At 37.5% G+C, this 26,268-nt stretch overlaps 2 protein-coding genes across 5 annotated transcripts; one reads left to right on the top strand and one right to left on the bottom strand.

The window, feature by feature from the left end:
- The first annotated feature begins 471 nt into the window (after positions 1-471).
- LOC142611765 (uncharacterized) lies at positions 472-7,614 on the top strand. Of its 4 annotated transcripts, none has more exons than XM_075783893.1 (9): positions 472-657; positions 729-841; positions 1,003-1,239; positions 2,823-2,931; positions 3,898-3,943; positions 4,266-4,351; positions 4,825-4,883; positions 5,539-5,669; positions 7,321-7,614. In XM_075783893.1, exons 1-9 carry the CDS (start codon positions 637-639, stop codon positions 7,326-7,328), a joined length of 810 nt encoding a protein of 269 aa, XP_075640008.1. In that variant the 5' UTR covers positions 472-636; the 3' UTR covers positions 7,329-7,614. The 4 variants fall into 4 exon arrangements, with proteins under 4 accessions (XP_075640008.1, XP_075640010.1, XP_075640009.1 ...); XM_075783895.1 differs by having other exon boundaries at positions 474-657; positions 4,266-4,327; XM_075783894.1 differs by having other exon boundaries at positions 476-657; positions 749-841.
- Positions 7,615-20,937: 13,323 nt separating this feature from the next.
- Positions 20,938-25,844, bottom strand: LOC142612649 (uncharacterized). Its single transcript, XM_075784769.1, has 4 exons — positions 25,757-25,844; positions 25,178-25,538; positions 21,948-24,361; positions 20,938-21,315 (listed from the first exon to the last, which is right to left on the bottom strand). Exons 2-3 carry the CDS (start codon positions 25,534-25,536, stop codon positions 21,988-21,990), a joined length of 2,733 nt encoding a protein of 910 aa, XP_075640884.1. The 5' UTR covers positions 25,537-25,538; positions 25,757-25,844; the 3' UTR covers positions 20,938-21,315; positions 21,948-21,987.
- Positions 25,845-26,268: the final 424 nt, after the last annotated feature.

Below are 26,268 nucleotides of genomic sequence, written 5' to 3'. Positions count from 1 at the left end.
CTTCAATAATCTCATATCCTTAACGTCTATCACCTTCTACGTACACTGCTTTCTAATTCTTCTTTAATTTTACCAAAGCTTTCTAATTCTTCTTTAATTTTACCAAATTGTATATCCCGAAGAGCATCCAGTCCCTTACAAAAGCCTCCAACAACAATAATTCTAGTCACAAGATATATAATGAAATAATAAATTTTAATTTATGAATATGGTCACGTGGTGAATAGAATATCCGAATATCTATCCTGCGCAAACACAAAGAACCCACTTATTGCTACTCATATTTATTTATATATTTTATGCACAAAATTTGTTCATGTAAAATGATGTGATCACTTTACAACGGAACTCTCAGTGTAGACACGTGTAAAACTAGTGGCCTCATAACGTGCTGTTTGCCGGTGCTGAATTAAAAAAAAAAAAAAAAACGTTGATGGATTAAAATAGTGATAGTGTGAGACTGATGATACTCTAACATAGCTGTCGTTACCCCCCATCCCTCTCACTCTCTGTCTATCTTCTTCAACCTTTAAGCATTCAATTTCAACCTCCAAATAGCTCCTCCTCTTTCTAATTTCCCAGCAAAATTTTAAAAAATACAATGAATTTAAACTGGTGAATGAACATGCTGCAACTATGTTGCTCTTATCTTTGTTGGTAACTTCGAAGAAATGACTCTTTCATTTTAGTGTGGATTCTCCTCTGGCTCTACTTATCTTTTTTCAAAGTCTTGTATTTCACTTTGCAGCAATATAACAATGATGTTAACTACTAAATGGCATGGACGTGGACAAGGCTGTGCCTCATTTCTATCTTCTTCTACACCAAAACTCAAGACCAGGTTTTACTACTACTAGTTATAGTAATATTAATCGATGTAATATATTTATGTTTTTCTTAAAATATTGGATAACTTGCTATTTTTCCATCTTTGCTAAATTTGCATAATCTTTCTTTACTTATATTTGTACTCAATATCTTAAAGTTTTGAATTTATTTCAGGAAGAAAACTGAAGTAATCAAGCTAAACATATCAACTCCATCTGAGTCAAATGTAAAGAAAGCAAATTTATCAGCCACAAGGAAAGAAAGAATTAAGCTTCCAAATTATGATGATGATTGCTGTGGGGGAAAGACATTTCATATTAGAGAATTTCTAGGCCACCCTTCTGGAATTCAAGCAATGCTCAACACAAGTTCGTTGCAAAGTTTTCAAGCTCTTGACACCAACACTTACAGGTATTTTCATTTTACTGTTCAATTTAATTTTCTTTAGCTTTGCTAATCTTATTTTGATTTGTAATTGTGTTTTGCCATAACAAGTAACGAATATTTTCATGATATACGGAACTGCTTGTGTACTATTATTGTTTCTTGAGAGAAACCGAAATTACCAAAAAAGTTTCGGGGAAGAAAGAGAAACTGGATGCAAACGAATGCTATAATTTATTTTATAAGACTTCATGGGGACCAATTGTTCCACATCGTGAAGCATACATGGTTGCGGAAAATGTAAGACGAATGCACCATTTTGGAGGGTAATTTGTGTAGCTTTGTGCCATCAAATCTGGTCTAGGGTGCCTAAAGGGATTAAATTCTCTGCAGTGTTATAAAAAGAGACCTGTCAGTTTAGGAAGTAATCGAGAGGGTGACTTCATATAGAATAGAATGGAAAGAAAAATACATGTGGCCTACCTTGACTAGTTAGTTGAGGATCCATAACTAATCTGAAAATTTTGGGACTAAGGCTTAGTGGTTGTTGTTGTTTAATGTTCTTGAACATGATATAGGTGAGAATTGTGGACAATTTCTATGTTAAAAGTATGAAAGATCAGAAGGATTTTGAGTGTGACCCTTGAATGATTCTATTAAAAGATCTTATTTTTTAATCTTTTTTGGTCCTCTTGTTGCTGGACCTGGCCTTAATAGAAAACTTAGTGGGATCCTGATAAAAAATTGGGGATTCTAGTAAAAGATCTTATTTTTTAATCTTTTACAGTCCTCTTGTTGCAAATGAAACTATCACGATGAAATTTTATGATACGCTCTCTTTGTTATGGTCTCAGAATTTTATGACAATCCTTTGTGCTTTCTGTTATTTTAAGTTAATTTTTCAATGAAGTAGGAGCTTAAAAGAAATTTAAAGATCCACAAGCATTGACCATAAAAACCAAAAATATTTTAATTATGGTTATTAATATAGAATAATTCAATATTTATTACTTATTACTTTGTTTGCATATAAATCTTTTTCTAGAAATCATATCTCTAGTATAGTGGAAATTCCTATATCACATATGAAGTGCAATGCTGGTTTTTAACCTCAAGCTTTCAAAGATGTAATATAGCTAGAAAACAATAATTTTTCTTGTCTGGAAGATTCTATTCTTCTAGAGTGCCCCTTTCTATGGTGCAATTCAATTTCTGAGCTTTGCCTTTCAATGATTACATTTTTTGTGTTCTGAAGATTGGACAACTCCCATCTTCTTAGTGCAGCTTTGGTGCTGTGTATGAACAGTGGTTAATTAACCTATTCAAGTTTTATTATAAGATGTTCTTGGCTGTTCTTATAGACATCAAGGATGAGCTGGCACAATGATATTTAAGAAATTCTGCTTCTTTCTTTAAACTAAATAAGATTTCTATAATTCAATATAAATGAACCAGACACTTAATTAGTTCAGTTGTAGTCTCATCCAAAATCATGGACAACAAACTTTCTCATGTGCCTTCACAATTATAAACTCTACAGAGAAAAATCGTTGCTCATACATTTTTGGAAATCAAGTTTCAAATAGGATTATCCTCAACTGATTGTGTAGGTGCTTTCTTCCAAAAGTTCAACTTCTAAATTTTGAAGCGGCCCCTGTGTTGGACTTACGAGTGACCCCAACAAATGAAGATTGTACAGTTGAGATGCTTTCTTGCAAGGTGAGTTTCTCCTCTAGGTGAGATAGTGCAAGAGAAATTCCAAGGGGTTGGGGAAACGGGCTCTGGCTGTCACATCATTCTCTCCTGGTTTCTTTAAAGTGAAAAAATACTTTGGTTTGGTACCATTTCCATATAAAAGGGACAGGGTTTGTTATTTGGGTTAAACTTGTTTACAAAAAACAAACTATTTTAAACACTCCTCCAAATGCAACTGAAGTCATCATTTCAATTGTTTTGGAGGGTATGTGTAAAATTTTGTAAAATAGTTTGTGTGTAATAAACACTACTAATATTATTTTCATTAAAAATGACAAAAGTTTTATACTTCCAACATAAAAAAGGCAAAAGCAAACTTTTACTTCCATTTACGAACACCAGATCCACGCTGGTACCTCCTCTGCCAACCACACCACAGGCATGCTACCTCCAACACCACCATCAATGCATTAACCCTTTAGTCCTTTAACGCTACCAGCATGTCACCGTCACCACCTTTGCTGTAATAACATTTAGTACTGATATTTGACTTACAATTCATTTATATATATTTTAGGTTCAGACCTGCGGATGTAAAACAAACAATCGATTTTTTAAATGTTATAAATGCCTAGTGAGCTTACTTAAACAGGAAGTAAGGGCCGTACATGAGGAAGAAGAATACTGGGATGGCTTGGAGATATGCAATAAATTTATAGTAGAAAAAGAAAAACAACAAGAACTCCATGCTCAGATATTGAGAAGCCTCCTTTGCCCAGTCACATTTGAACTTTGATTTTACTACTTTGAGCCTTCATAATTAATTATTTGGCATGGTGTGTCTTGGTCTTAAAAATTAGATGCTGAATTGGTTTTTCTGTGGGGTATCTCTTGTAAACTGCCCAAGTACTTGGTTTGTTCCCTTTTCTCAATGATATTTTTAAACATTAAAAAAAGGTTCGCTGAAGTTTTTCCCAATATGATATGCAGTTTGAGGGTTCAGAGATCATGGAACGACAAAACAACCATTTTTCAGGTACATTTAGATCTACTGGAGTTAGCCTAGTAGAGAAATAAGTAGTTGTTTATGGGAATAAAAAAATACAAGTTTACTGCAGAGGACTAACCTTTTCTATTCTTCCATTTGTTTGTTTCTCTCCTCATATTCAACTTCAATATCTTAAGACTTCTGTAACATGCTCATGGACCGTGGAGAGGCCATTGTCCATAGGACCTACAAGAATCTTTGTACAAAAAGTTTTATACAATATATGGGGTGTTATATTCATTTGATATGATGCAAATGATTTTGAATCAATATCATTAGATTTCTTTAAAATATTGTTTTGGACTTGCAGCTTCTATGCTAAATCACATGACATGGGAGACGAATGATTTTGAATCATTTTTGGAGGTTGAGGTGAAGTTGAATCTCACTCTTGAGGTTGTAATTATTCCCCTTAGAAATTGTGATAACTTTTTAGATTGTGGCATATGCAGACTTATTTTTTCCCTCAAAAAAGAGAAACATGTTAAAGAGTTTTTTTGTTGTTGTTGTGGGGGAAGGCCAGGGGTTCCCACATGTTGCATGAGGAACAATTAATTCACGTGAGACCAATTTTTGAAGCACTGTTGGATCATATCTTGTTAACAAATAAAGTTTAGGTTTACTTTATCCATGTTAATTAGCTTGGTTGATGAGATAGTTCTAGCTCGTCAATCAGTCCTCCCAGCTGTAATATAGCACCTTTTCTCCTTCTTATGCAGAATAACTTGGTCCTTTCATTCATTTCATGTTCATTTTCTGATTGATGAAATTATATGGCTTATGCATCTTTTCAAGTCTATGTCGTACTGAGTATTGAGTTGGGGATATAGTCTCACTAGTATATGAACAACACTATCTGTTGCTTGCAGATTTACACACGCCCATTTACTATGATGCCTGTATCATCTGTTGAGCGTCCTGGAAATTTGTAAGTTATTCCATAACCATTTTTAATTACAGTTTATCCTCTTGAAATCTACTGTTATTAAATCATTATTTCATGAAGTATATGGTTATTCTTGTAATTTATGAGCTTGATAGCCTAGCATACAGATTTTGGGCAACACAGTTTCATCGCTCATTTGCTGTATCTTTGATAATATAATGAATATGTTAGTTACTATCAAAACAATTGAAGTGCATTGATTGGTGTTTTTATTTGTTATCATTAAAAGGGTATAGAAAGGTAAAATTTTAAAACAACCAAGTCACTTTCCAAGTACTGGACATTTGTACAGGTATTTTGTGCATGTGAAAATACACTTTACTCCTATCCTGATACTAAGAAGACAGTTACTTTTGATATTTCCCAAGAGAACAAAAGCCCATCTAAACACTACAATATTCTCATAGATTATCAATCTTTCTAAAGTTTGGTATCTAGTTTTGGCTTCTTGAGTATCTTGGAACATTCTCATTTTCATGCCATAATTTCACAAACAAGAACACTTCTTATTTTACAAGCTGCACTTTTGTTTCTCTAGACCCTTTATTTTCTCCACATCCTTTACAAGCTGCACTTTTATTTTTTTAAACCCTTTATTTTCTTCACATCCGAGTAACAGAAGTGTGGTGATGTACAGAATGATGCAAGCTCTGGTGGATAGGCTCTTCCCATTACATCTACAGCAACTACTACAAGATTATGACAAATGGGTTCATCAGCAATTGGATCATATTCCACGAAGTCTGTCCTCCACATCTACTTTTACAAGTAAATTCTTTGTCCTGATAGTTAATAATTCTTTTAATTTTACAACAAATGGGCTGATATTGGATTTCAGATAATTTTCTTTGCTTTTGGTTGACCAATATTTATGCTTACCTTGATAATACTAAAATTTTGAAACTATTTCGAATTTTATGTCATTTTTAAAATTGTGCCTTCAAGACATGACATCTAAAAATCTTGAGTTCAATACATAATTGATTTAGTACTCAGTCAATGCTACTTCTCTCCTTGCATTCAAATCTAAAGATTTATATCATTCCTTTTTTTATTCACCTTCCATTTTTTTAAAATTAATTGATTTAGTCAAGATAGAGTATGAGAAAAAAAAAATCATGGATTCTAACTCACAATTTCAAAGTAGTAATGTCTTGCCAACTCAAACCTAAAGTTGTGAGTGCGATTTTAAGAAAATGCATATTTCAATATTAGTCTTCAATAATTTGATTCAAGGATGAAATAAAAACTTAAAAGTAAAAAAAGAACATATAATATCATTTATAGTACTCATTAAGCACAAGAAGTAGGAGTGTGCATGAGTCATGTTGGGTCAGGTTGAAGGAATTTTTCAACACAACTTACCATGGTGGGTAAAAAACAATCCAACCCAACCCATCACAAGGGTTCAACCCAACCCACATGGATCAAATTGGATCGAGTTGAACTGATGGGTTGGGCAGTTTTTATTTTATTTTATTATTGTTGTTATTAATTTGATTACAAAAAAATATATCTCATCTGCCACTTAAGTTGAAAAAAAAATATACATTAGTATTCCAACTCAGTTATATACAAAATATATTCAACTAAGTTAGTAAACAAAATATATCCTAACTTAGTTATAAACAAATAGGAGTGGAATGGGAGAGTGGGAGGGGGAGACGGCATAGAGAGAAATAAGATTGCTAGAGTCTGCGAGGTAATTAGGTTTTATATAAGAAGAGTCAAATAGGAGAAAAATTAAATAAATGAATTATTAATTATAAAATATATATGTAGATATATATTAAATATATATAATTTAAATTTTAAATATATAGGTGGATCGGGTCAGGTTAGGCGGGTTGTGATTGTTATGACCAACCCAACCCAACCCATAATTAAAAAAAAAAAAAAAAAATCATAACCCAACCTAATCCACCAATCCCTAAAAACCGACTCAACTTGGCGAGATGGGTCAGTTTTGGCAGATTGGTGGGTTGGCTGCACACTCCTAACAAGAAGGGAGAAACTGCAAAAAGGGAGAGATATGAGTGCAGGGATAAAAAAAAAAATTAAAATTAAAAAAAATGTCCACCTCTCCCACTTCAGCTCCTCATGAGATTTAGGAGTGTTAAGCATCAACGGCAGCTTCATCCATGTACTCGTAGATGAAGCCAGTGTTGTTTGGACTGAACATTCTTCATATTAACTTTTTTTTTTTTTTTTTTTTTTCATTGTCCAAATGGTTTGAAGCAAAATGAGTTTTTGAAAAGAAACAAATGTGATCTTTTTTCATTAAACTTTTTCTGAAGATAGCCTTTTTAATATGAGAGTAATATAAAATCTTTTGGGGTCGAAGAATTATGTCAAAATCATAGTCCAAATTATCAATTGATATCTTATTACTTCTCTTTTTTTTTTTTTTTGCTTGTAGTTTTGTAGGTTTTGATGATCTATCGCTTGGAAAAGAGAAATATCAGATTTGGTGATATTTTTTCTCGTTATAGAAAAAGAATGCATTGTTTTTTTAGTTTTGCAAGAATATTACAACGCACCTCAAAGAGATCTCTGTTTTTCCTGATCCGGTTACACTCACATCTTTCTGTCATTTCTTAATTAGAAGCATTCTTATATCACCACTTGTATGACTAGCCAAGTTCTTGTTATTAATTTCCTCCAATATTTCAATAATTTCAGTCATTTCTTAATTAGAAGCATTCTTATATCACCACTTGTGTGACTAGCCAAGTTCTTGTTATTAATTTCCTCCAATATTTCAATAATTTCAAATCTCTGCCACAAATTGTCGATGTACTAAAAAAATTATTTCAATAATTTTTTAGGTAAAGTGTAGTTATTTGATCATATTATATATGTTTACAAATTTGAAAATTACATGACATAATGACCGATAGATAGGCAAGACTCAAGAATGCAAATATCATTTTGATAATATAAAAATGCAAATATCTTTCAATTATTTTTGTTACATTCTTAACTATGCGATGATTTTCTTTTTTCAAATTAATTGTTTCTCATATTATTTTGTTTTGTTTCCCATATAAAAGAAAATTGACATCATAATTTAATTATACTTAATTAATTAGTTCTCCACTTAAAATAATTAATATAATAGAATAAATATATTTATCATATATGTAATCTTTTTAAATTTATAGAATAAATACTAAAATGTTGGTTATATATATATAAATTACGTGTCATTGAAAAGGGCTAAAAACTAAAGGCCTTATAGTTGAATTGACACCTCCCCATATACAAAGTGCTTGGGGGTCTAGAGGAGAAAGAGTTCAAACTGTGGAGTTAGTAGCATGTTATAATTATTTCTCAAAAAAAAAAAAAAAGAGCTAAAAAATTCAATAGTTAAGCAAATCAGTATGAGGAAGAATGTTATATTCTAAATCGATAATTTACTATATTATTATTGTAAGGACACAATTCGAGCTTCTGACCCACAATTAGAAGGGAAAGGGCTTGAAAGGTCTTTTTACAATAAATTTGTAGAGAGTGGGCTTGAAATCTAGATTCTAAAGGTGGTTTAAACAACAAAGAAAGATGGGTTTTGGGCTCAATGGTACAAATAGGGAGTTGTTTATATGAATATGAATGAAAATTCCTCCTCGGACACAATCCGAGGATAGTTTATAGTACTGCTTCTCAAGATAGATTACAATTGTGGACAATCAGATTTATTATGTACTATTCTTTTCTTTTCTCTCCAAAGAAAAGCCTCCTCTTTTCTGAAGGCCCCTTCTCTCATTTATACTTCCTCCTTCTCCCCTTCTCATCTTCCACCTCGTGGTTATAACGCTTATAACTCTGGCTTAGATACTTGTCCCATCCATTTTCCCTGAATTCTTCTGGAGACAGAGGCCAAGTTTCAAAACCCATGTTCAAGTCTCATTTCCCCATTAATGCGACCAGCATATCAGTTGCTGAATCTTTAATACGGGGGCGGTGGTAGCAGCTTTATCTTAGATATTCCACCACCCTTTCTATTATTCTCCATGTGTACCGTGTCTTCCCTAAACCATAGAAATTTCTATAACATAGCCGGGGGATATTAAATCTTCCCTTCTATTACCTCGGCTTCATTATCCGAGGACACAATCTTTCTCGGACATATTTATTCAGACACTATCGCTTTTTTACCTAGTATTTTCTTTATGAGTTAACATTCACACACTCTTAGATCACTTGATGTCCTCGGATTGGGCTTTTAGCCCAAAAGACATTCTTGAGCCACCTTTCATAAATTACTGGGCCCAATGTCCCTACAATAGCCCCTCGAGATTCTTATTTCTCCAATTCGGGATGAAAGGAGGATCTCGACATCTGTCTCCTTTTGCCCTGTGGATATTGGAAATCTTGCTGACAAGGATGATGGTTTTTGAACTGCCCATCGCATGTTCTTGACGTTTCGGCATGCGAAGTGTCCTTAAATTAAATTCTGGCGTCTCTATGTTCCCCACGTTCAGCGATGTGACACGCATCTAACGGTTGAGGATTGCTTCTGGGCAGAGGCGGGAATTCTCCCGCTTCATTATTCCCAATGATATATAAATACCATTTTCTTTCAAATCCTCTCACACATTACAACACTCATATAACGTACCTGCCACATTTTGCCATCTACACGTGCTTTCTCATTTTACCAAATATCCTGGCTGAGGTGACTGTACCCTCTTTTTTTGTTAAAGTAAGTTCTCCCATACTTTCTCCCTTTCTTATCAGCTCTTTTTCTTTTTGTTTTTCTTCCTTCCCTTTTCTTTTTCTCTGTACTCCTTTATCCTCGGCTAGTCTATTTTCTTAGTTTTTCTAACATACCTACACCCCCTTTTTCCCAAAAATGGGTAGATTTGCATCCCTAGTGGATTCAAATGAAAAAATAGAGCAATTTAAGACTAAATACCGAATTCCCTCGGGGGTATCTATTATGCACTTTACAGAAGAGGAGTATTTCGTAAAAAGAAAAATGAGAGAAGTAGTAATCCCGATGATTGCATTCATCGAAGGAGGGATGAGAATTCCCATGGGGATTGTCACTAGGGATTATCTTAGGGTTTTTAGACTAGCTCCTACCCAGTGTGCCCCAAATGTGTTTAGGATCCTAAGTTCCATAGATGCCCTAAATGAGAAGATGAACCTAGGACTCACTCATCACGATGTGAACTGGGTTTATAACCTCCACTACCTAACGAAAAAAGAAGAATATTACTTAAAATCTAGGCATCCAGCAGTTAGGTTAATTCAATCCCTCCCTGAATTTAATAAGGGTCTAAAAAATGACTTCCTGATCATATCAGGAGATTGGCACGACGGCTTACCCTGTCCAACAAGGGAGGGGACTCCAGGTGAAGTTTTGGATCTATCTAAAATCCTTAAAAACCATCCCTTTTACCTTTTTATCTATTCTTACCTAGTTTTTCTTTCTTTTGGTCAATTTTGCAGACCCACACGCAGCGGATTGTCACCCTTTCCTCGTTGATTTTAGGAGATTAGACAAAATTTTACAAGCCGAAGTCTTTGTGCATACAAACGGCCAACTCCGAGCGGCTCATTTAATCCTCGGTTACGATCCCATTTCCAAAGCTTTTCAGGCATTGAAGTGTGTGATCAAAGCCAAGGACCTACGTCTTCCCCGGATGAGCGTTGCCGTTGAAGGTTTTCTGCTACCCGAGGGGGCTTTTATTCCTCAGGGTACCTTGGTTACCCAACCCATACAACCCCCACAACCCGTTCTGGACGATATTCCCCTAATCCCTCTTTCAACACAACATACATTTGGTGAAGCAACCTCTTCCCAACTCGGCATAAAGGAAGAAGAAGAGATTGTTGAAGTATCCGATTCCGAGGACGAGTTCGAGGTTTTTAATCAACCTCACTCCCTTGAAGACCAAGTTTCTGTCCTTGGCACATCCTCTCAAACCTTACAAGACATCATCCAACAACCTGATCCCATGGGTATCCAGCGCAAGCCAAAGCCGAGTCTCAAAGATGTACTGGAAGCTTAAGCAGGGGCTCAAGAGCTTCTTAAGGAACCTCGCACCAGGGTCCAAGATAAAGGCGCTGAAAAAGGCCTTGAATCCAGGCTCCCTCCTCCTCCCCCTCCTTCCCAATCTCAGCATACCAACCTGGCTGACCCCAAAAGAAAACAGGACCAGCAAAAAGGGAAAGAAGTGATGGAGGGAGGGAAAGGCTCTCTTCCTAAGGAGCTTGAGCTCGAAAAAGGAGGAAAATAGGCCCACACCGTGCAGACGAGGTCAGATAGACGGACCGAATCTCACTCGACTGTACACGCTCCAATCTGGGTCCCTGATATGACTATGGATGACCGCGTAGTCACTGTTGACGCATCCATCAAAAACTCCGATGAGGGAACAGCCGCTTGCGTAGTAGACGTATTAGAGCAAGCTTTGTTGTTACCTTAGGATATGGGTGAGCTCAGAAAAATGGGAGACCAAAATGTCTTCATGATTTTGAAGAAGGAGCTTGCCATGGTAAGCATCTCGTCCAAGCCTTATTTACTTCTATTCCTGTTACTGTATAAAAATTGTAACTTTGCCTTATTATATTACTGTCTCCCATGCATAGGTTGTTCAGTCTGCTCATAGGGCAGAAGAGATCGCCATTAGCTCGTACAAGTCCTTAAAGGCTGAAGAATCAAGGCGTGAAAACGCCCAAAGGATCCTTGACCTACAAAAGAAAAAACTACGAGAGGTCACGGATAAACTTACCAAGGCAGAAAGTGAGAAGTCCAACTTGGATGCCGCTCTTAAAACAAATGCGAAACAAATCGAGGACCAAAGACTGCTGCTTAGGCAAACTAATGAGAACCTTGCTGCCGCGAGAAAGCTAATTGAGGATCTTAGAAAAGACTTAAAGGAGTCTGAGAGGGTAAAGGAGGAGGCCATCAAGACCAAAGAAAAGGCCATTCAAGAAAAAGAAGAGGCTGAGAAGGCAAAAGAAGAGGTTAAGAATGCAAAAGACCGAGCTGAACAAGAAGGTTATGAGGTCGGTGTGAAGGAGATCACAGAAACTTTCAAGGCTCAGGTCCCTGAGGTATGCAGGCATTACTGCCTCCAAGTGTGGAACGAGGCACTTTCTCAAGCTGGGGTTGATGCTTCTTCTACCCTTTGGAAGGCAGAGAGTGTCTACTTCCCTCCAGCCATTCGAGCCTCTAACCTTCCTCAAGTCAATGATGATGTTGACCTACAAGTATCTGAGGACAAAGAAAGTGAGATAGCTGAAGACTCTGCCTTTGCTGAAAGTCAACTCCCAAAGCAAGCTGATCCAATAGAAGGAAAGGCATTAGAGGATACACAGCCCTCAAGTGACCCCAAAGACTCTTCCAAGGACAAGCAGGGTGACCAAACAATTCCAACAACCTTGAAGGATGATCTAAAAGGCAAAGGAGTAGCTATTGAGTCCTCGGCGCAACCTCAACTCCCACAAGATCCCAAAGGCCCTTTGAAGATAAAGTTAAAGCAATGACTGTTCTCCTCTTTTCTCTAGCCTTTCCCTTTATCTCTACCTAATGTAATTTTGACAACTCGCAAGTATTTTGTAATTCCAAAGAAATTTGAATTTAATGAAAACACAAGTTCTATCTCCTTTGTTTTATGTTTTTGCTTTTGTTTTACCTTGATCATACTACTTCATACTTGTTTTGCTATATTTAGAACAGTAATCTATTAGGCAATCTAGATTGAATTAGGCAATAAACATGTTCAATATGTCTGCAAATGCATTAAGTGATGCTCATGGATTTCTATCCATTTATCACTATCTCAGGGAGACTTCAAGATATACGGATTGAATGTAGTTGAATTTCATTTAAATGGGGCACGTCTAAGGACCAAAACGTTATTAGGCTTTATTCAACACTTAGTGAGATATCCATTTAGGTGGGGCATGTGGTCTGAGGATCTAGGCATGACTAAGCTTCAGTTTGATACTTAATAAAAAGAATTGAAGTGTTAATTTCCCCAAGGTGGATGATTCGAGGACCAGACATAACTAAGGTTATGTTTAACACTTGATAAAAATATCAATTTAGATGAGGTATGTGGTCCCAGGATCCAGGCATACCAAGCTTCAGTTTGATACTTAATGAAAAGAATTGAAATGTTAATTTTCCCAATGTAGATGATCCGAGGACCAGACATAACTAAGGTTCTGTCTAACACTTGATAAAAATATCAATTTAGACGAGGTATGTGATTCGAGGATCTAGGCATACCAAGCTTCAGTTTGATACTTAATGAAAAGAATTGAAATGTTAATTTCTCCAAAGTAGATGAGCCGAGGACCAGACATAACTAAGGTTTTGTCTAACACTTGATAAAAATATTAATTTAGATGAGGTATGTGTTCCAAGGATCCAGGCATACCAAGCTTCAGTTTGATACTTAATGAAAAGAATGGAAGTGTTAATTTTTCCAAAGTATATGATCCGAGGACCAGACATAACTAAGGTTCTGTCTAACACTTGATAAAAATATCAATTTAGACGAGGTATGTGGTCCGAGGATTCAGACATACCAAGCTTCAGTTTGATACTTAATGAAAAGAATTGAAATGTTAATTTCTCCAAAGTAGATGATCCGAGGACCGGACATAATTAAAGTTCTGTCTAACACTTGATAAAAATATCAATTTAGACGAGGTAGGTGATCCGAGGATCCAGGCATACCAAGCTTCAGTTTGATACTTAATGAAAAGAATTGAAGTGTTAATTTCCCCAAAGTAGATGATCTGAGGACCAAACATAGCTAAGGTTCTATTTGACACTTGATAAAAATATCAATTTAGACGAGGTATGTGGTCCGAGGATCCAAGCATACCAAGCTTCAGTTTGATATTTAGACAAATGAAGATAATGAACGCAATATAGTGTCAGTAAAAATGGCCGAAGTGTCTTTCATTTAATAATAGTACCTTCGTAGGTTATTTACATTCCAGGGGCGTTGTACAACATATTCATCTAGATCTTCAAGATTATAAGCCCCTATACTTGCGACTAAGGTAATACAATAAGGTTATTCCCAGTTGGGCCCCAGTTTTCCCCATGCTGGGTTCTTTGTTGTACCCAGAACTTTCCTCAGGACCAAGTCTCCAAGTGTAAGAGGCTGTAGCTTTACATGAGAATCATACCCCTGCTTGAGTTTGTATTGATAATAAGCTAGTTGAACCATGTCATTCTCTCGTCGTTCTTCAACTAAGTCTAGACCTATCTCCAATAGATTATCATTGCTATCTGGAGTGAAGGAGTTCGTCCTTAGTGTTGGGAATCCAGTTTCTAGAGGTATTACTGTCTCGGCTCCATAAGTCATGGAGAAGGGTGTTTCTCCTGTGGACCTTCGTAGGGTAGTTCGATATGTCCACAAGATGTGTGGCAGTTCTTCCACCTACCTTCCCTTAGCATCATCCAACCTTTTCTTGAGCCCATTAACTATCACTTTATTGACGGCATCGGCTTGCCCATTCCCTTGAGGATAAGTTGGAGTGGAATATCTATTCATGCTACCTAGATCACAACAGTATCTTCTAAAGGCCTTACTATCAAATTGTAGACCGTTATCTGAAATGAGAGTATGAGAGATTTCAAACCTGGTGACAATGTTCTTCCATACAAACTTTTTTGCTTCCATGTCTCTGATATTTGATAATGGCTCAGCTTCAACCCATTTGGTGAAATAATTTGTTCCGACGAGGAGCCACCACCTATTCCCTACTACTTTTGGGAAAGGTCCAACAATGTCCAAGCCCCATTGAGCAAAAGACCAAGGACTAGATAGAGGATTAAGAACACCTCCTGGTTGATATATGTTAGGAGCGAATCTTTGACATTGGTCACATTTTTTCGCATAATCATGTGCTTCTCTCTGCATATTGGGCCACCAATAGCCCTGAGTAAGGGCTCTATGAGCTAAAGACCTTCCTCCAGTGTGGCTCCTGCAAATCCCTTCATGCAACTCTTTTAAAAGTAACTCCGTTGCTTCTGGGTGCATACATAACAAATATGGTCCTGAAAAAGAGCGCTTATATAATTTCTGATCCTCGGACAGCCAGAACCGAGGTGTTATCCTGCGAACCTTATCTACTTCGGACTTTTCTTTAGGCAAGATATCATCTTTGAGAAACGTCACAATTGGATCCATCCAACTAGGCCCTGTCCTAATTTGAAGAATTCGAGTGGCGTCATTACTCGTCCTGGTGGGTTTCCACAGATCTTCAACAAGAATGACCCGAGGTAGGCTTTGCGCCGAGGATGTTGCGAGTGTGGCTAAGGAGTCAGCATGGGTATTCCCACACTTGGACACATGTAATAAAGAAAAAGACTCAAATTTGGATTGTATATACCTGACCTGGGTTAGGTATCCTTACATTCTTGAATCTCTTGCCTCTAGCTTCCCTTCCACTTGGCCTACCACCAATTGTGAATCCAAGAACATTTGTACTATCTTTCCTCCCATCTTATAAACCATGTTCATTCCGGCGAGGAGGGCTTCATATTCTGCCTCATTGTTGGTGGCTGAGAACCCCAATCTCAAAGATTTCTTAAAAGTAATTCCCTCAGGGGATACCAAAACTAGCCCCACACCAGATCCTCTTTGATTTGCTGCTCCATCAACATACACTTTCCACAATGGAGGCTCTTTGCACGAAATCATGCCAACTGATTTTTTATCTATGCCTGATCCTTTAACATACTCTTCTAATGAGGGCTCAGCAAACTCCGCCACTAGATCCGCAATGACTTACCCCTTTATAGAGGTGCGAGGCATATACTTAATATCGAAAGCCCCTAGGACAGTACCTCATTTGGCAATCCTTCTCGTATAGTCCACACTCCGAAGTATAGACTTAAGAGGGAGTTGTATTAGGACAACAACTGTATGAGACTAGAAGTAATGGAGAAGCCTTCGCGTAGCATGCACTACTGCTAGGATTGCTTTCTCCAACGGTAAATAATTCACCTCGGCCTCATGCAGAGACTTGCTTACGTAATAAACTGGCCTATGTACATTATTATCATCCCGTATAAGAACCAGACTAACTGCATGATTAGCTACTGCAATATACGCGAACAGAACTTCGTCAATTTCTGGTTGAGACATAACGGGTGGTCGTGAGAGATATTCTTTAAGCTGTTGAAAAGCCACCGCACACTCCTTGGTCCATTCAAAACCCTTCCACTTATTTAACAACTGAAAGAAAGGCCTACACCTGTCCGCGGACCGAGAAATAAATCGGTTGAAGGTATCAGTCATTGCTGTCAGCCTCTAAACCTCTTTAGGATTCCGAGGTGGGTGTAAGTTGCTAATGGCCTTGACCTGAGCAGGATTGACCTCAATTCCCCAGTGAGTTACCATATAGCCTAGAAACTTGCCCGACCCCACAACAAAAGAACATTTAGAGGCATTGAGTCGCAATTTGTACTTTCTCAGTGTTTGAAAAGTGATACTCAGATCTTCCAAATGCGTGGAAACCGCTTTACTCTTTACCACCATGTCGTCCACATATACCTCGATAGTTTTTCCCAGCTGTGGCTCAAACATCCTAGTCATCATCCTTTGATAGGTAGCCCCTGCGTTCTTCAAACCAAAGAGCATTACCTTATAATGATAATTATCTGTAGGAGTGACAAATGCAGTCTTTTCCTGGTCATCCACAGCTAAAGGTATTTGGTGATAACCTTGGAAAGCATCAAGAAAACTCATCCGAGGATGCCCAACAGTAGCATCCACCAACTGGTCAATCCGAGGCATTAAGAATTAATCTTTGGGACAAGCCTTGTTTAAATCTGTGAAGTCTACACAAACTCTCAACTTCCCATTCTTCTTCTTTACCACCACTGTATGAGCTAACCATTCAGGATAAAAAAACTTTTTTGATAGCACCCGCCTTCTTGAGTTTGAGCACCTCCTCCTTAACAGCCTCAGAATGCTCTTTGGAGGAGCGCTGAGGTGGTTGTCTCCTCGGTACCACAGCTGGATTGACATTTAAATGATGACAAATAAAACTCGGATCAACCCCAGAGACTTTGTAAGCATTCCATGCATATACTTCCATATTTCTCTGTAAAAACAAAATCAGCTCTGTCTTCTCCTCCTGTGGCAATTGAACCCTCACCTGAAAGAATTTCTTAGGGTCATCGTCTATAAGAACATTTTCCAGTTCTTCACATGTAGGTTCTTCTACCGAGGGTATCTCAGTTGTGGCCAGAGACTTTGATTGCTACGACTTTCCGTTAGCTGAGGCCGAGGACTCCGATTCAGGCTAATGCAGAATTGCAGCCGTGACACACTGTCGAGCCACCAACTGACTCCCAAGCAGCTCCACCACCTAATCATCAAAATGAAATTTAACCTTGACATGCAAGGTTGAGGAAACGGCACCCAAAGCATGCAACCAAGGTCTTGCCACAATAGCTGTATAGGGGGAATAGGCGTCTACCACGATGAAATCTACGTTTACCACTTCTGGGCCTGATTGTACAGGCAGCCTAATTTGCCCATTTGGTATGACAGCCTTTCCCTCAAAGCTTATCAAGGGTGAGTCATAAGCTGTAAAATCTTCAAGCTTTAAATTTAACCCTTTAAACAGGTCAAGGTACATGATATCTGTGCCACTACCTTGATCGACCATCACCCTCTTCACATCGTAATTCCCTATCCTTAGGGTAACAACCAAGGCATCATCATGTGGTTGGATAGTCCCAATTTTGTCTTCTTCCAAGAAACCCAAAACTGGTAGGGCATTCGCCTTAATCCTCTTCGGCTAATCCCTTGATTCCTCGGCCAAGATCCGAGCCACAGACATCACTATGGAAGGAGTTGAGTCAGTCCTTCCCGGTGCAGCGAAAATAACATTGATTATACCCAGAGGAGGCCTTGATGAAGTGCCACTATGGTTCGCCGCTCCTAAGTGGTTGCCCTGCCCATTAGGCTGATACAGGAATTGTTTCAACTTTCCCTCTTTAACCAATTGCTCCAAATGGTTCCACAGAGTCCGACAATCCTCGGTGGTATGACCCCTCTCCTGGTGATATTGGCAATGGAGGTTTTGGTTGCGTCTCAAAGGGTCCCCTGCCATTTTATTGGGCCATTTGAAGTATGACTCATGCCTGATTTTCTCCAACAGCTGTTGCACTGGTTCTTTGAAAATGGTGTTGACCACCTGTGGGACGGTAGGACCAGTTTGTCTGGAAATATCTCTCCCAGGCCTGTTGTTGTATTATTTGTCCGACCTGAAATCCTTCCTCTCCTGAGAGATAACCTTCGCCTTACCCTTTCCTTGCTGCTAATCTTCCTCAACCCTTTTGTACTCATCGATGCAATCCATGAGCCGACGCATGCTCTTGACAGGTTTTTTCGTCAAAGATTTCCTCAAGTCATGCTCTGTAGGTAGGCCGACCTTGAAGGTCCTTATCGCCACATCATCGAAGTCTCCGTCAATCTCATTGAACATTTCCCAATACATGTCTGAATACGTTCTTAGGGTTTCCCCTTCCCTCATGGCCATGGATAATAATGAATCCAAAGGCCGAGGAACTCTACTGCATGTGATGAAACGAGAGCCAAATGCCCTAGTAAGTTCCTTGAAAGAATTGATAAAGTCTGCCCTCAAGCCATCAAACCACCTCATGGCCACGGGTCCCAAGCTAGAGGGAAATATCTTGCATATCAAAGTCACATTCTTGGAATGTACTACCATCCTTTGGCTGAAATGGCTCACATGCTCCACAGGATCCGTTTGGCCATTATAAATAGTGAAGGCCGGTTGTGTGAAGCGTCGAGGTAGCCTCTCTTCTTCCAACTTGCATGTGAAGGGTGACCTGGAGATTTGATGCAACGCCCTACCCATAGCATCATTTCCCAAGCCTCTAGAGGAATAGTTTTTACCCTGCCGCCCATGCAGGTTTTCTTCCTCGTAAAAGAAAGATTCATCTGGGGGAGTTCTGGATCTCTACCTGTAATTGTCATCCCCAAAACCCTTTGAAGAGGGATCAGAGACAGAAGGAGTTCGCCTTCGCCTTTTGTGACGCAACTTCCTTTTTAGGCTGTCAATTTCTTTCTGCATGGCTTTGGTATTTCCCTCGTGAGGAACTCTGCTTCCCCCTCGTGAATGACTCCTACTTCTGGTAGTGTGCGTAGTATGTACACTACCCTCCCGGTTCTCTTCGTGCTCAAGATGCAAGGAGTGATCATCATGCTGGGACCCCACAAACTCCGCACGGTGTTGTGGTCCTGAGCCCACCATGGTGTTAAACCTCTTCAAAAACTAGAATTTCCACAGATGGCACCAATTGTAAGGACACAATTCGAGCTCCTGACCTACAATCAGAAGGGAAAGGGTTTGAAAGACCTTTTTATAATAAATTTGTAGAGAGTGCTTGAAATCTAGATTCTAAAGGTGGTTTAAACAACAAAGAAAGATGGACTTTGGACCCAATGGTACAAATAGGGAGTTGTTTATATGAATATGAATAAAAATTCCTCCTCAGATACAATCCGAGGATAGTTTATAGTACTGCTTCTCAAGATAGATTACAATTGTGGACAATTAGATTTATTATGTACTATTCTTTTCTTTTCTCTCCAAAGAAAAGCCTCCTCTTTTCCGAAGGTCCCTTCTCTCATTTATACTTCCTCATTCTCCCCTTCTCATCTTCCACCTCATGGTTATAACGCTGGCTTAGATACTTGTCTCATCCATTTTCCCTGAAGTCTTCTAGAGACAGGGGCGAAGTTTCAAAACCCATGTTCAGGTCCCATTTCCCCATTAATGCGGCCAGCATATCAGTTGCAGAGTCTTTAATGCGAGGGCGGTGGTAGCGGCTTTATCTTAGATATTCCACCGCCCTTTCTATTATCCTCCACGTATACCGTGTCTTCCCTAAACCATATGAATTTCTATAATATAGCCGGGAGATATTAAACCTTCTCTTCTATTACCTCGGCTTCATTATCCGAGGACACAATCTTTCTCGGATATATTTATTCAGACACTATCGCTTTTTTACCTAGTATTTTCTTTATGAGTTAACATTCACACACTTTTAAATCACTTGATGTCCTCGAATTGAGTTTTTAGCCCAAAAGACATTCTTAGGCCACGCTTCATAAATTACTGAGCCCAATGTCCCTACAATTATTATATGTATAAAGCCAAAGCTAAGTGAAGATAAAATTACATCTCAAAATGGAGTGTAATTGTATTCCATGTGTCTCATCTAATTTTTTGGTGCAATTATTTACTACACTATAAAATCAAGGAGTCTAATTAAACTTTCTTAATTTTTTGTGCTAAATGAGTTATTAAGTAAGAAAACTATAGAATTAAAATTAGTTATCCTTAAATAAAATCATCATCAGTTATTCATTATTATTATTATATAATTAGTGGTTGGACAAATTAAAATTAAAAATTAAAAATTTCATCAAGAACAACTTAAATAATTTTTTTTCATTTATTTCAAACAAACTTATATATTTATTTTATTAGTAGCTATTTTATATTTTCAAATATATATATATATATATATATATATATATATATATATATATATATATATATATATATTTGCATCGATTACAAGCTAATAATAATGGGTCCGGTTAATGTGTGCCCTTAAGGCACACATTAAGCTATGCTATCTATTTGTGGTAAAATTTTCTTGAAAATTAAAAAAACTATCAACACTTTCTCAATTCCCGAGAAATTTGTTTCCAAAAATGAATAATTATTGTGTGCCTTTAGAGTACAAATTAGTAAAATCCAATTTATATATAGATTTATTTTATTGGCTAATGTAGTGAACTAATACTTTAATATAAGTTCAAACTTTGTTTGAGTAAAAGCCTGAATAAAGAATATCTCAAAACATGTGTCATGACAAAACTCCATGCTCTCTTACATGAAGTCCTAATTTATTTATAGTTAAATGCAACAAACTGCAAAAAGGAAAATGGCCATCTGACAAGATAACTAGACCCTAAAGCTATAACTTGAACAAGCATCATTTAATATGCAATTATTTGCTTCAACAAAGCTTATATAATTTGAAAAGCAAAAGAACCATATTACATAATATCAAGATCTAAATTTCTCATCTCTTCCTCTCACTTAGCCTGGCAACCAATCAGAGATGAATAAAATGTCTTTTCAAGCGCAACATCAGACGCATCAAGAGCAACATCATACAGCAATTACAATGAAAAGGTACACTCCCCTACAAACTGGTTCAATTGCACGAGTAAAAAAAACAAACAAACAAAAACTAACATATGCATCCTCAAGTACATTGAGTAGAAAATCGTGCATCTCCACAAGCCTCGGCAAATAGAATTCAGCTTTTTTGCTGGCGATGACCATTTAACCAACTTTGATGCGATGAGCACTGTAACAACGCATTTGATAAAATGAGACAAAAGTTTCTGAGATATTATTTGATGCAACGGAACCTTAAATGATGCGCAACAAAGTATCAAGAAAATTTATGCTAGGGAAGAATCCATGACACACCCCCAAATTTGATGGTTTCGAATTAACTTTAATATAAACATAAAGAAGAAAATTTTTCAAATTGTTCCAGCCAAGTGAAATGCCCAGAATGGAGATACAAAAATGGAATGCGATTCCCGGGCCCTAACTCCAATATTTTTGAACAACTAACAAACTTTTCTGTTTTGTAGAGCAACAAGCATGGAAGATCTAAATAAAAAGCCTAACTTCATGTATAAAACCAGAATGAAGCGTAGAAAAAACATAAAATAAGAAATGGTTGCATTTTGGAAACAACAAGAATGACCTTTGAATACTTGTTCCTTAGCATATCCGTACAAAGACAAGCACTTTTTCAACTCTAGCAGGCATAGCCTACGAATGCATGCATCTTCATAGTTCATACTAGAACTATATGCTAATATGCAACATTAGCATGAGGGCTTCAAAATACCTATATAGCTGAATTCCTATACCTTCTAACAAGCAATAAATATAAGTCAATTTCAAGGGAGATTATTAACTCACCATCTGCAGTACAACTCCAAGACAGAAGGCGGAAATGGAGTCAACGCCTAGCTCTATCATCATCACGCCTATCGTAATCATGCCTTTTTCTCTCGCTTGATCGAGAATCATCATATCTCGCTCTCTTCGAGTGATCCAGTTGCCTATCCCTCTCATGACCTCTATTTTCTCGCTCTTCGTCATCTCCTCTTACCTGCCTTCTACTTCCACGCTGATTCTCTTCATCATCCCTCATATGCCTTCTATATTCATAATCTTCATCTCTTCTATGCTTTCTCCCTCTTTGCTCCTCTTCAACTCTGCTTTGTCTTCTCCCTCCCCCTATTTCCTCATAATTCCGGTCATCCTTTCTACTAATGCGTTCTGTTTCATCATCCTTACCATAACTTCTACCACCCCGCTCAACAGTTTCATTATCACGCTGTCCCCCAGATCTAAAACTTGTATAATCCTCCCTCTTCTTGTCATCCTTATTTAAGTATGCTCTAGTATTTGAGTCATACTCAATTTTAGAGTCCTTTTGTTGCTCCCCACTGTGCTCTGCCCCTTTGACAGAATGACGACTTCTTGATTTTGACTCAGGTTGCTCATCTTCATTTCCAACATTAAGCCTCCCCTTCCCTCTCATTCTTTCATGACTTTCATAAGTTGTTCCATCTGCAGTATCTCTCCTAGACTTGTACCGTCTAAAATCAATCTCATCAACTGGAGAAACCGACTCTTTTTCCACTGCTTTTTGTCTCCCTGCAGTAATCTTAGATTTTCTCCTATCATAACTGGTATCAGAATCTTCATCATCAGACTCGTCCTCTGAATCATGTCTTCTACCCACTCTCACATGCTGATCTTTATTTTTCTCGTTCTCTATCCTATGACTTCCACTATGTCGATTCCGCTGTTTCTCCAATTGACTTCTTTTATTTTCAATCTCCTTATCAGTATCACTGGATTCATCCTCTGAATCATGTCTTCTGTTCATTCTCACATGCTTATCTTGATTCTTCTCGTTCTCTATCCTATGACTACCACTAAGTTGATTCCGTTGTTTCTCCAAATGACTTCTTGTTCTTTCCATCTCCTTCTCCAATTGACTTCTTTTCTTTTCCATCTCCTTATCAGTATCACTGGATTCATCCTCTGAATCATGTCTTCTGTTCATTCGCACATGCTTATCTTGATTCTTCTCGTTCTCTATCCTATGACTTCCACTAGGTTGACTGCGCTGTCTCTCCAATTGACTTCTTTTCTTTTCCATCTCCTTATCCGTATCACTGGATTCATCCTCTGAATCATGTCTTCTGTTCATTCGCACATGCTTATCTTGATTCTTCTCATTCTCTATCCTATGACTTCCACTAGGTTGACCCCGCTGTCTCTCCAATTGACTTCTTTTCTTTTCCATCTCCTTATCAGTGTCACTGGATTCATCCTCTGAATCATGTCTTCTGTTCATTCGCACATGCTTATCTTGATTCTTCTCATTTTCTATCCTATGACTTCCATTATGTTGATTCCGTTGTTTCTCCAATTGACTTCTTTTCTTTTCTATCTCAATATCAGTAGCATTGGATTCATCCTTAGAATCATGTCTTCCACTTGTTCTCCCATGCTGATCCCGATTCTGTATACGAGGCTTAGTTGAACCATAATCATCATTGGAGCCATGCCTCCTATTAGATGTTCTATACTTATCCCTCCTTTTGGAACTCTCATTGCTTAAGTCATCAGTAGCAGAATCAGAACCATCACTATCATGTTTTTTGTTCTTGTGCTTCTTTAAAGTCTTGCGCTTCTTATCAGCATCCATATCAGATTCCGTAGCAGAATCAGAATCATCAATGTTGCGCACCTTGCTTTTCTTGTGCTTCCTTGAAGTCTTCCGCACATTGACATTGCTGTCAGAATCAGTAGCAGAATCAGAATCATCAGTGTCACGTGTTTTGCTTTTCTTATGCTTCTTAGAAGGCTTGTGCTTCTTATCAACATCAATATCAGAATCACTTTCATGATCAGTGCCCCTATTACTTCTGCGGTGCTTCTTTTGAAGAGCCTTTGCATTCTCCCCATGGCTATCTGTATCAGAAGAGTCAGTTTCATGCCTTCTCTTTTTACTTCCTTCCTTCTTGTGGTGCCTTGATTCTTTAAGACCCTTTTTCTTATCATCTTTTTCAACTTTCTGATCTTCATCCATGTTTTTCTTCCCCCTGAACTCTCTATCCAAAAAAGCATGTTCACGATTCTCATAATGCTTGATATCATCACCAAGACCATCCTTCCGGCCATTTCGGACATCATCACTCCCTTCAATACTTTGCTCATTAGGATCAGATGCAGCTATCCCAAAAGCAGATCTTAAAGTTTCCATTTGCTTCTCTTTTCTAGCAGCAACTTGGTGGGTCTGTGTATCTGAATATCTGATGAATATGCAAGCACAAAATTTATTAAAAAATGTCCATCTTCCAAAGATGGGTAAACAAGACTATTATTAAATATAATGGTGGGAAGGATAGCTACAAGTCAACAGATTGCCCATTTGAAGATCTCACAAATGAAAATAACAATAGATAGTCACCCATTGAAACATCAAATATGAGGAACAAACTTTCAAAGGAAGAAAAAAGTATAAGAACTAAGAAACGCAATTCCCAAAGTATATGCCAGTTCAAAGTAAAGCACATACGTCCAAAACCAAATAAAAGAAGAGGCAGAACTGCTTGTTCCCCGATGACGCATCCTTTTATTAAATTAATAAGTTTACAAATGCACCCAATTGGGTCTTGAGCCCACAACCTCAGGACCTTGATCTTACAAGGAAATGAGAGACCATTTGAGCTAGAACTCAACGACATGGGCTAATACTACAACATTCTCAGTTTAACATTGAACCAAGCCTATTGAATTAGTCTTTTATTACCATTAATACAAAGGCCGTACCCAATGCACAAATCTCTCACTTTTTCAAGGTCTAAAAGAGGTCATGGTAGACAGCCTTTCCCCAACTTTTTTTTTTGGGAGAGACTGATCCCCGGACTCGAATCTCTTTTAATGGAAATCATTTGCCACCGCAGCAAACGCCCCGACCTCTTTTTATTACCATTAATATGACATAAACACACACACACACACACCACAATATCAACTAATAAAACTACTAGTCATAGAATATTGGCAAACCCAATTCAAAAAAACTGCAATCGATACAAATGGATTCCGAAAGTGCAAGAAATTACTTATTATTGGTGACATTCCCTCCTTCCCGGGAAAAAGTAGCGGTATCGGCTGTAACAGCAGCTTCTAGGATCTTCCGTTCCTCGTCGAGCCGCTTAGCAATCTCAGCCTCAGTGCAACCTTCATCAGTGAGCTGGTCCTCGAGTTCGACGAGCTTGAGCTCAATCTGACGCTTGCGATCGTGCTCGAGAATATCCCTGTTGGGTTTCCTAGTGAGACCGGCCGAAGCCGGGTTCGCCTCGAATCCCTTGCCGTTCTCACTGCTCTTCCCAGTCTTAGACCTGATGAAAAACTTGTTGCTCTGTATGTACCCATTGGTCCCTGACCCTCTCGGAGTCTGTAACCCTATTCCGTTATACATCTCTGAAATTAACCAAACCAAATTCACAATAATGCTTTAGATTTCAAATTCCAAGTTATAGAAAATTTTGGAAAAAAAACCCTAATATATGGAATAAAATGAACAATCTAGATCTATCATTACCAACAATAACAATAGATTTAAGGAAAGAAAAAGAGAGAATCGGAATTTTCTATATATTTTCCATGGAAACAAACAAGACCGAAAAATCTAGGGTTACCTTTTGGTTGGCGAGCAATGAAACGGTGTGATCTGGCTATTAGTCTTTAGAGTGTGCCAACTTTTCATTATATAATACAAATTCTGATAAGAACTGGGCTTAGCCCAAGAGGAAGTATAATACGAATTCTAACTCAGCTTGGCCCAATAGTAAGTGTAGTGTAGTTTATAAATGATTTTTTTGGGTAACTTATTTGAATAATGTGAAATAAAAAGTTAAAAACTAGCTTAGTTTTTAAACTTTGAAACTTATATTATTTGAAATAAATTTGAGAAAAAAATTGAATAATTTCAGTAAAAAACTAGCTTATAATTGGTTTAGTAAAGTTTTACTATATTCATTCTAATTTTTATAAATAAATAATAAAAAATATTTATTTTATTAAAATATAGGGATAAATACGAAAACCACCTTTGGGCTACAACTAAGTGTTAGCATGATTTTTCAAAAACAAAATATTTATTTGCTCCTGATGTGGGATGAAAACACTCAACCCGTCTTTGGACGGTCAC

This window comes from Castanea sativa, chromosome 10 (genome assembly GCF_040712315.1).
Source record: "Castanea sativa cultivar Marrone di Chiusa Pesio chromosome 10, ASM4071231v1".
NCBI classification, from domain to species: domain Eukaryota; kingdom Viridiplantae; phylum Streptophyta; class Magnoliopsida; order Fagales; family Fagaceae; genus Castanea; species Castanea sativa.
This window is presented reverse-complemented; position numbering and strand designations above follow the sequence as displayed.